At 42.0% G+C, this 10785-nt stretch overlaps 1 protein-coding gene across 1 annotated transcript in view; it reads right to left on the reverse strand.

Annotated features, from left to right (window-relative positions):
* Positions 1-9708, reverse strand: part of CD109 (CD109 molecule) — a 146035-nt gene extending 136327 nt beyond the window's left edge. The window contains exons 1-3 of the mRNA XM_023219253.2: positions 9561-9708; positions 9210-9413; positions 7933-8105 (exon numbers count right to left, since the gene is read on the reverse strand). Coding sequence (XP_023075021.1) covers positions 7933-8105; positions 9210-9283 — 247 coding nt within the window. The 5' untranslated portion in view covers positions 9284-9413; positions 9561-9708. The remainder of the gene's footprint in view (positions 1-7932; positions 8106-9209; positions 9414-9560) is intronic.
* Positions 9709-10785: the final 1077 nt, after the last annotated feature.

Raw genomic sequence — 10785 nt, forward strand, 5'->3', positions numbered from 1 at the left:
GTCCAGGCTGATCTCAAACTCCTGAGCTCAAGCGATCTACTCGCCTCAGCCTCCCAAGTTGCTGGGATTACAGGCATGAGCTGGGATTACAGGCATGAAGGTCTTCTCCCTTTCATTAACTTATTTTCCTCTTTCCAAGCTTCTCTCAAAAGTCTTGTTCTTTCCATGAGCTCTGTCTCTCTTGTGCATCTTATGTATTTCCAGGACTTCAAAATACTGTCTACCTCTATGAAAACAATGCCTAAATCTCTCTACTCAGCTGCAATTTCAAAACTATCTGCTGGACATCTCCACCTGGATGTCTTCCCAAACTCATATCCAAAGCAGAATGAAACACCTTTTTAAAAGATATATACACAAACCCCTATCTCCTTTTCTTAACTGCCATGCCCAGCCAGCAGCTCTTTCCTCCGGCACACCCTTCCCGTCTCTAGTACAGGAAGTAACTGTTCCCTCCAAATGCCAAATATGTCAGCAGAGATGGGACATTTATGAATGGACATCTGTATAGCTCTGGAAGTAAAAGGTAACAGTACCAGCCACAGGGTCACATACAAGAAGCACTGTTTACAAACCACATTGAATTTTTTATACAAAAAATAAAAACTCCTCCAGCCTTCTGCACTATTAATATTATATTATCCTTCTGGGACCTCTGAATCTCCTCCAGTGCCTTCCTTTCTCTTATTCCCCACTCCCCATTCACTCATGTTTCACATACAGCAAATAATCAATAAATAATACATTAATGAGAAGAAATGTCTGTGGGGAAACAACTAGTTTCAGCATTGTAAAGCCCTCTTCACAGGACATAAAGGATCAACAGTAACCCAGCCCAAATTCTTATGGGATCTGTTTTCTATTTCTGCCACAACCCTTCAGTGAGTCACTAGGACAGTGACTCATTCAGCGCTAAAAGAGGAGCAGCACATGTTTAACTTGGAGTTTAAAGAATCAGTGTGTTCACTTTTAACTTCACCCAATCATTGATTCACAATCAAACTCCAAGTCATGTTTCTCGGTGGCTGAAAACAAACACCAGCGCTTAGGGTTGAAGGCTGCTGAAAAGCAAACATGAAAGTCCAGGAGGAGCCTTCCCTCCGCTGCCATGAATCATCACAGGCTTGCAGGGGCATGCTACTCACCCTCGAGCTTTCCAGCATTTGGTCGAGCACAATTTGTGAGATACCAAAAGGCAGTTGTTCTCATTCTAATGTGACTAAGAATCACCTGTGGTGATGGCGGAACATAAAGGTTAGATTCTTTTTTTTTTTTTTTTTTTTTTTTTTTTTGACAGAGTCTTGCTCTGTCACCCAGGCTGGAGTGCACCAGTGTAATCTCGGCTCACTGCAGCCTCTGCCTCCTGGGTTCAAGTGATTCTGCTGCCTCGGCCTCCCGAGTAGCTGAGACTATAGGCGTGCGCCACCACACCCAGCTAATTTTTGTATTTTTGGTAGAGACAGGGTTTCACCATGTTGACCAGGCTGGTCTTGAACTTCTGGCCTCAAGTGATCCACCTACCTTGGCTTCCTAAAGTGCTGGGATTATAGGCATGAGCCACCACACCCAGCCGAGATTCTTGATTCTTACCCATGTCTTGAGGGAGGCCATGAATCAACCTTTTTAATAAATATAATTTGCACTTTGAGAAACACAGCAACAGAATTTAGTTTTTAAAAGGTCTATGAAGCTTCTAACCCAGCCCCCATCCCTTATACAGAACCATTAGTGCATAAAGAGCAACTCCACCTTGAGCTAAAATAAGAAACTTTTACAATATGCAAGTAAGCATTTTCAAACTCCTTAGTTAGCCTTATTTTCTTCCATATCAGAAGAATCAGCATTTGTAAATATATCTTAGGTCTTAAGCTCAGCTCTCCATATGTTAGGAAAGTTTCATAGAGTATAATGGAAATAGCACTGGACTGCAAATTTGGGAACCTGCAATCTGTTTCAACCTGAACTCTGTACCAATAAGTGATTTGACCTTGGGAAAATCCCCAGATCCCATGCCTCACCTCAGTCTCCTCAGCCATGTATTAGGTGATTGAATTGGCTTATCTTTGAGGTCCCCTCCAGCTCCAAAACTCTATGAGGCTGAAAGTAAACTAAGAGGAGAGCTAGCATTTCATCTTGTAATTCTTTCTATTCAAATTAGATTTCATTAGATCCAGGTCTACACTACTGCAAGCAAATGTGAAAATGATTTTAGTGGAAGATGACTATGCAACATTGCATCAATATCCCAAAATCAAGGAAACAAAAATACTTCACTCTCTTCCCAGCAATAGAAAACCTTATTGTCTGTGGACCTCAGATACAACTAACTTCAAATTTAGGCTTCACCATTTACTAACTGGGCTAACTCAGAAAAACTAATTGTTCTCTCTTTGCCTCAATTTCCTCACCTCCAAAATGAAGACAAGAGTATCTACTTCATCAGGTTGTTAAAATTAAATATTGTGCATAAAGTCCTTAGTACTATGAGGAAACTGGATATTTAATACGTTAAATCCCTTCCAATCCCTTCCTAGGGGTGTGTCTTTTATAGAGTTCCCAGTTCAAGACCATCACAATAGGTGATTAATAATTGCCTTTGACATAAACTGTTGCTACTCTCTTCTAGTAACAATAGCTACCATTTTCTTGAATAATTCCTTTGTGTTAAGTGCCTTGAATATATTACCTCATTTAATCCTCACAATATCCATATAATTGTATAAGGCAGAAACCACTATTTTTCAGATGATGAAACTGAAGCCTGGTGAGATCATGACTGCCCACAGCCACACAACCACTAAGTGGAATGGCCATCACCTGTGCCCAGGTAGCCAGGCTCCAGAGCCCAGGCACATCGTGATTATGCCGTGGTCCTTTATTCTCAGGCACCACCTACCTGTTAATACACATCACACACAAGAGCAAAGACGATGTGTGAATGAAAAGCCTACACCCTTTAAAAATAATTCTCACATAACTGCAGGTTCAGACTGAGTTCTGCTGGCAAAGTTGCCTGTGAAAACCTGCTCTGGGAGATCTGCCCACACATTACACTAATTAATCTACTTTCATAAAGACCATGGGACTGATTTTTATCTACAAGGCATGAAATGCATGTTCAGGAGCTTTTTTTCCACCAGAAAACCATCCTAACCGAACTGGATGATTTTTTTAAGTTTTTCAGCTAATATCTCAATTTTTAAAAATTTCCCACCCTTACTGAGCCAAGATGGAAAATAAAATATACCACAGTCAATATGAGAAAGACAACAAAGGAAAAAAACATATTTAAAAAAAAATCTTTTAAAAAAGAAGGTTAACACTCCATTAACTCTCCAGAATTTTAGGGCAAAAAGAAAAAGCAAGTTATTAAAGGCTATAGACACATTTATAGAGCACATCCCACCCCAATAACTCAATGGGAAGATGGAATTAGGCTTGGTAGCATTTAAAAAATGGTGCTACCAAACCAGCAGGCACTTACCAGGAGACGTCCATGCAGAGTCCCTAGATTTTTCAGTAGGCATTTTCGATTTAGCTTTTTGGGAGTTTTTGGTTTTGGGAGTTCTTTTGTTTTTGTTTTTGAGATATAATCTCACTGTGTTATCCAGGCTGGTCTCAAACTCCTGGGCTCAAGCAATCCTCCCACCTCAGCCTCCCAAGCTCTGGGATTATGGTTGTGAGCCACAGCACTCAGCCTCTAGGATTTTTTTCTTAAATCAGGTTTACATGAAACTAATGATGATGAATTCATTAATGAGGGAGGAAGGCTATATTCTTTATTACTTGCAGTGACTCTTGTTCGGGAAAACTACTGAAAGTTTACAAATAAAAATGTCAAATTGTAGCAAGAGAAGGGAAAATAAAACAGAAATTATGGTTTCAAGGACATCACAAAAATTAAATTATTTTATATGCCTTAACAGATGAGAGGGCAGTTCTCAAAATGTTCTTAACTTTTTTTTCTTGATTTGGCATGGAACTCCAGAGCAACCTCACAGTAAGAAAAAGAAAAAAATATGTATATATGGGAAGAGATAAAGGGACAGACTCACTCTCCACCCAATACAATAGTCTGACTTGATTTCAAATGCCAATAGCTGCGCCACCTTCTCTCCTCTGGTAATTATTATCTGCTGAACTTTTACTATGTTTTGTCAAGTATGTTTATTTAACTAACTCTTTATACAAAGGAAGATAAGATTAGGAACCTAGTTCTAATCACTGTGGAGATGATGGCAATGATGCTGATGGTGGTAGGGGTGGTGACAGTGGTGACAGTGACAAGCAATCTTTTGAATCTCACTACTAGAAAGGCATTGATACACCTTTCCAGAACTCTGCAAAGTGTAGCAGAAATACTTTTCCTAAAGGTCTATTAATCACCAAAAAAAAGCCCATAATTGCCGGGCACGGGGGCTCACACCTGTAATCCTAGCACTTTGGGAGGCCGACGCGGGCAGGTAACAAGGTCAGGAGTTCAAGATCATCCTGGCTAACACAGTGAAACCCCATCTCTACTAAAAATACAAAAAATCAGCCAGGCATTGTGGCACACGCCTGTAGTCCCAGTTACTAGGGAGGCTGAGGCAGGAGAATCGCTTGAACCAGGGAGGCAGAGGTTGCAGTGAGCCAAGATCGCGCCACTGCACTACTCCAGCCTGGGTGACAGAGCGAGACTCCGTCTCAAAAAAAAAAAAAAAAACTACAATCAATCCCCAATAACTATAGAATTAATGTATTTTTTAAATGAATAACAGTAATATAACCTACACTCCTGGCCATAAAAGTGGAAATGTAAATAAAATCTCCCCCATATCTGGCAAACAAACAAATGAACTCTTCCCTAAAGAAATGCCATACTTTTTCACCTTTATTAAATACATTTTCCATTTGAACCCTTTAGTTATTACTATTTCCGACGCAAATTGAGACAGAAATCTATTGTGGTTTGGGTAAAACACCTCCCTACCCTGAGGATTTCTAAGAAGTACAGAACTGCTGGAAATAAGCTACTAAGAAACAGTCCACTGCCTTACCCAGCTCTACTACAAGATAAATCTTTATTAAAACCAACCTTCTGTTGTGGGGGTGGGGTGGCTCATAAGAAAATGATGAAACAATCGGGCTCACACCTTTAATCCCAGCACTTTAGGAGGCTGAGGTAGGAAGATCACTTGAGTCTCGTAGTTCAAGACCAGTCTGGGCAATATAGCAAGACCCCATATCTAAAAAAAAAAAAAAAAAATTTAAACCTAGCCAGGCGTGCTGGCACTTGCCTGTAGTCCCAGCTATTCAGGAGGCTGAGACAGCAGGATCACTTGAGCCCAAGAATTCCAAGTTGCAGTGAGCTATGATTTCACCACGGCACTCTGGCCTGGGCAACAGAGTGAGACCCTGTCTCTTAAAAACAAAAGGTATTTATTTGTTGGTGTTTATGTGATGGAGAAAAAACAAAACATGAATCCACATCCAGATACTTGAAGATCCAGACCCCTGATTTAGAAGTCCTGGTTTAGCTACAGATTGTTACAACTGGAGGAGCCAAATAAAGCAAAGGATGTGAAGACAAGCAGGGAGAAGTGTCTTGATCCTCAAGTCCTCACATTACAGGAAGCATCTGCTCTGAGAACAATAACTCCCAGCCTCTGATAATACAGTAACATTCTCCTTTGAAAGAGGAGAGTGCTCCTAGCAATGCCATTGTCAATGAAACTCTATGTCGATAGAGTCAAAAACAGCCCACGAAAGCAGCAGCATTTTCCCTTTTTCCTTTCCGCAGATCCATTCTGCTCCCAGGACAGCTTTGCCCGACCCAGTCTTGAGTACTTGAACTTTCCCATGGGCATATGAGGAAACCTTCTCGCATGAGAAGATCTAAGAATAAAGTTGAAAACCAAGCCACAACAACATGCACCCCCAATGCAGGTATCATTTGTTGCAAAAAAAAAGAGAGAGACTGATATTGGAGATCACAGAAAAGACCTAGCAGGTGAAATTCTAGAATTAGGGTATGTAAATGTCCAAGCAAAGCTCAAATATTTATCAAAAACATCCATATATATTCTGGACCTCTGCATTGCAGGAAAACTGCCACACTAGCGGAGCCAATATTATAAATTCTTTTTTTTCTTTTACTTTTATTTTAGTTTCAGAGATACATGTGCAGGTTTGTTATACAGGAAAATTACCTGTCATAGGGTTTTAGTGTACACATTATTTCATCATCCAGGTGATAATTGTGGTACCCAATAGGTGGTTTTTCAATCCCCTCCCTCTTCCCACTCATAAATTCTTAATGAATAAACAATGAATGTGGAACTACCTTAAGTATTATGTCCTGTTATTTAATATTTCAATATTTTCTTCAGCAACCATCATAAGATCAGCAGTCATTCATTTTCAGAAATGATAGTTCAATAATGAAAGTTGAAGTCTGCCCCCACATAAAAAGGAAATGGACTTTCTGCATCCTCTTCTGCAGTATTATTATACTAATAATATTAGCAATTGTTGTTTATTGCATGCCTAAGAGGTACTACACACAGATTTTAACTTTATAACTGCCCTGGGAAGTCAATTTCATTATTTCCATTTTATAGATGAGGAAACTGTGGCTCAAAGCAGTTAAGCAACCTACCTAAGATCACACAACTAGTAGCAAAGTAGTACCAGGATTCAAACTCAGATCTGAAGGGCTAGCCTATACTTCCCCTCCAGGGAAATAAGACCTCCCACTTCCCTGACATTGCTTCTGTGAGGGACGAAAGTGACTTGTCCCTACACACACCATTTCGTCCTGACTCCTATTCCAAATATACCTACCCAGTGAACTTCCAATGGGGAAAGAACCAAAGATGCAGATAAACTTTTACTTTTATTTCATTTCATGATGGTGTTCATTTCTCTATGCTTGTAGAGAATAAACACTTCTATAATGAACCGTTATGGAATACCATCCACCCTTCATTACATGCCTTAAATGATTTTTTAAAAAATAACTCTTAACTTTATAAAAACGTATGTCTCAGCCAGGCACAGTAGCTCATGCCTGTAATCTCAGCACTTTGGGAGGCCAGTGTGGGTGGATCACTTGAACTTAGGAGTTCGAGACCAGCCTGGGCAACATGCTGACAGCTTGTCTCTAAAAACAATTATAATAATCTAAAAAAGGAAAAAAAATGCAATAAAAGTTCATTTTAATGAAAAAAGTTTTAAGTATTTACCTCTTCCCCCCAAAATTATTTTTCCCTTAGTACTGAAAAAGAAGACATTCATTGGCCCAATTTAATCTTGGGCCATGTTAGAACCCAGACTTGAAACAAGAACCAAACTTGGTTCTGTTACAAATGGCTCCCACTTTCACACTATTTTCTTTTTTTCTTGTTACTTTAAAGCTTAAGAAATATTCCATAAAACTGGATTTTAACTATTGTGTAGTTTTTTCTTTCCTTCCCACAGGCCTATTCTGTAAAATACTTTGCACTCAATAAATATGGTTTTGTGTTAGAGACTAACCCATTTCCTCTTCTGGGGCACACACTAGCCTACACTTCCCAGCCTCTTTTTCCTGTACATATGAGCATTAGTGATGTGAGCTATTTCTAGGCCTATCCCATAAAAACCTTCTACATGCTCTTCTCATGCTCTTCCCCTTCTCCTATGAAGAAACTCCACGCTCTTCCCCTGCAGTCTTGGGAGCCACATGATGATAATGGAGCCACAAAATGGAAGGAACCTGGGTCTCTGAATCTGCACTTGGAAGACCATCCGGGAACACTATCTAGGACTTTATATGAGTGAGAATTAAAAGTATATTAGGTAAGCTACTGCAAATTTGGGGTTTCTCTATTATACTACCTAACACATGACCTTATTAACATATTCCAATTATTACTGCAGAAGGGTAAGACTTTATACTGTTTATCTTACCTTTTTCAAAGACTCCTTCTGCTTCCAGGACAGAGACAGTGAGGTTTGATGCTGTCTTGAGCAGCTCCGCCTTCACAGTGACCTGTGAGGGGCAGTGTTCCAGAAGCTCCACCCCAATAGTCACATTTCCTCCGGGCCTGATGATCCCTGGGGTTGTCACCAGAAACCGGGGCCTAAAGAGTTCCCAACAAGGAAAAACAAAGTTTCTTATCCTCACATCTCCTCTCCTTTGTGACCCTCAGATTTCCTAGTGCGATAGGCACTCCATACTGTGCCAATTGCAGTCGTTTCTGTTAACATTGCCCACTGCTCTATTTAGCAACTGCACTGAAATGCTACTGAAACAACAATAATTCCCATAAATCAATTTTAATGCAGTAATTCATGCATCACTACTAGAGGAAGGCCTGTGTTATTTCCATTTTATAAACCACGAACAGCACAGAAGGAACCATGATGTAAATGGCTTGCACCAGGACATACTGGAGTTATTGGCAAAGCAAGTCTCTAAGCTTCTCCTTTACAGATGACCTTATCCCAGCGTGATTATTTTCTTGTTGTTGGTGGTGGTGTTTAACTAAGATTTTGCCTGTTTCTTAGTCAAATCTTCACGTTTGAGTAGCTGCCCAACGAGGATAAAAAATTATGTAACCAATACCATTGATTGAAATATACCATTTGAAAATAAACTACAACTGGTGGAAATCCAGGTATAACGGATTATAAAAAGAGGTCACTAAAGCAGCACTTTCTCTGCTGTAATTTGGGGTTAAGGCTCAACTACAGAAATCTTTAGGAATGAATGGGGCTTTCCATTATTGGGTGCTGTTGCTATCTTCCTATAATGTCTGCCCCTGAACTCATACATCAGTCCCCTCCGCCACACTTTGGCAATGCTAAGGTTGAGACATCTTGCTTAGAAAAAATACATCATGTATTTGAGAGAAGAAACACAATCTGGGAGCAAAAAGTTGAAAAGCAAAAGGCAGAGGCAACGTGAACTAAAAATAAAACGACTGTTCTTCAGAAAGTTGTTATGGCCAGGGAGACGCTTAAACAACTTCATGAGTACAGAAAGTAACTGTCCCATGGAGAGCCACGCTGAAGCTACATATGGTCAAACCCCCAGGCCAGTGCCAGGCTGGGGACTGCAGCCGCACGGGCGTTTCCCACCCGCTGCGGCACAGCAGCCGCCACCTCCCCGAAGCCCCGGCCCAGAGCCACAGAGCGGCCCAGGCCCGCGCGCCCGCGCGCCCCCCGCGCGCCCACGTTCCTACCCGCGGGCCGCGGCCAGCGCGGCGGTGCACACGCAGAGGAGGTGGGCGGCGGTCAGGAGCGGCGGGCCCTGCATCTCGACGGCGTCTGCCCGGGCTACAGTCCGCTGCCGGGGAAATTCGCGGGCACCGTGGGGTGTGGCTTGCCACCTCCTCCCTGATTTTTTTCCCTCTTAATTCGAGTTTAGTAATCTGAAATGGGCGCGCCTAACAGCAGAGTAAGAGATCTAAATTGAGACAGGACTTGGAGGCTCCACCCCTCCCATCCCCATCACAATGGCGCTTCTCGCTGCTGTGGCAAACATCGCCAATCCAGGGGGTGAGAAAGCAGTCGCTAAACGCCGGCGGCCCCACCTGGCCCCGGCGTCCCGGCTGGCCGCAGAGAACAGAGCGCGCCCACTTCCCTGGCCCACCGGGTTCCTCAGGGTGTTTACACTAGCGCTCTACCAACGATGCCCAGGGTGAGTAAACAGGCCCATCCTTGTGAGGAGAAATTCACAGCAGCTATGTGAAGTGGAAAAAAGTCAATCATTGTCCTCCAGACTATGAGTCAGAATTTTAGAGAAACGGCACACACACACGCACACGCGCGCCAAACCGGGTCATATTTCCTGGGTAGTTATTTAATGTATAGGAATAGAAACAGAGAAAAACTATTTTTCTTTAAAACAAAAAATGAGGTCTACTGCTTTCCTTTCCAGGAAAATGTTATGGTTTCTCACCTTAAAAAAAAAAAAAAAAGAAGAACAAACAAAAAAAGACATCTGGCACTGCAGACGTTAGGTGTTGCTACTTGGAACCCTGAAAAAAAAAAATAAGATGCCTTTATATTTTTGCTACAGAAAGAATTCGGTAGAACTGTAAAGCTTGGAGCAATCTGTCTGAACACAATTAGGGTTCGGGTGGCTCTCCTGTCAGAATGAAGGCCAGTGGCCGGTGGTGCCCAGGAGTTATTGATGCCCAACTCTTCCTGGCTTGTTTGCAGCTCCTCTCCCCTGCTCTCTGGCACTGCCACCATCTTCAGATGACTCAGGTTTCACCATGACTACACCATAAAAGCAGGGAACTGCCAGAAACTGTTGGAAAACAGACACATTCAGTCCCTGACAACGTAAACTTTCTAATTCATAGAGAGGTTTTGATGGTAGCATTCTAATATGGGGCAAAATGCAAACGGAAAAGAGGTCAGCAAAAAGATGTCTCATGACAAAGCTATGTGCTAAATAAGGAAAAGTGAGAAAGTAGCACCTAGACACACTGTGGTTTGGGGAGTCCAGAAACTTGCTTTCCTCCCTTTCCTGTTCCACCCCTTTTTCTCCCTGCTGAACAGCTTGCAAAGGTCCTTATGTCGTTTCCTACAGGCAGCCTATCTTTAGTGTCCAATTTCCTTTGCAGGCAGGACTTAGGAAAGACCAAAAGTATCTGTGTGGATCCCTGGGTGCTGACCTGTTCCTGACACAGCTGTTACTGCTGGTCTCCTCACCTTTCTGTTGTTCAGAGAGGAGGACCAGGGTCAAGGGTGGGCCAAGCACCAAGATCTAACTCAGTGCTTCTCACATGCCAGTGTGTATGGGAATCA

This window comes from Piliocolobus tephrosceles, chromosome 5 (genome assembly GCF_002776525.5).
Source record: "Piliocolobus tephrosceles isolate RC106 chromosome 5, ASM277652v3, whole genome shotgun sequence".
Taxonomy (NCBI): Eukaryota; Metazoa; Chordata; class Mammalia; order Primates; family Cercopithecidae; genus Piliocolobus; species Piliocolobus tephrosceles.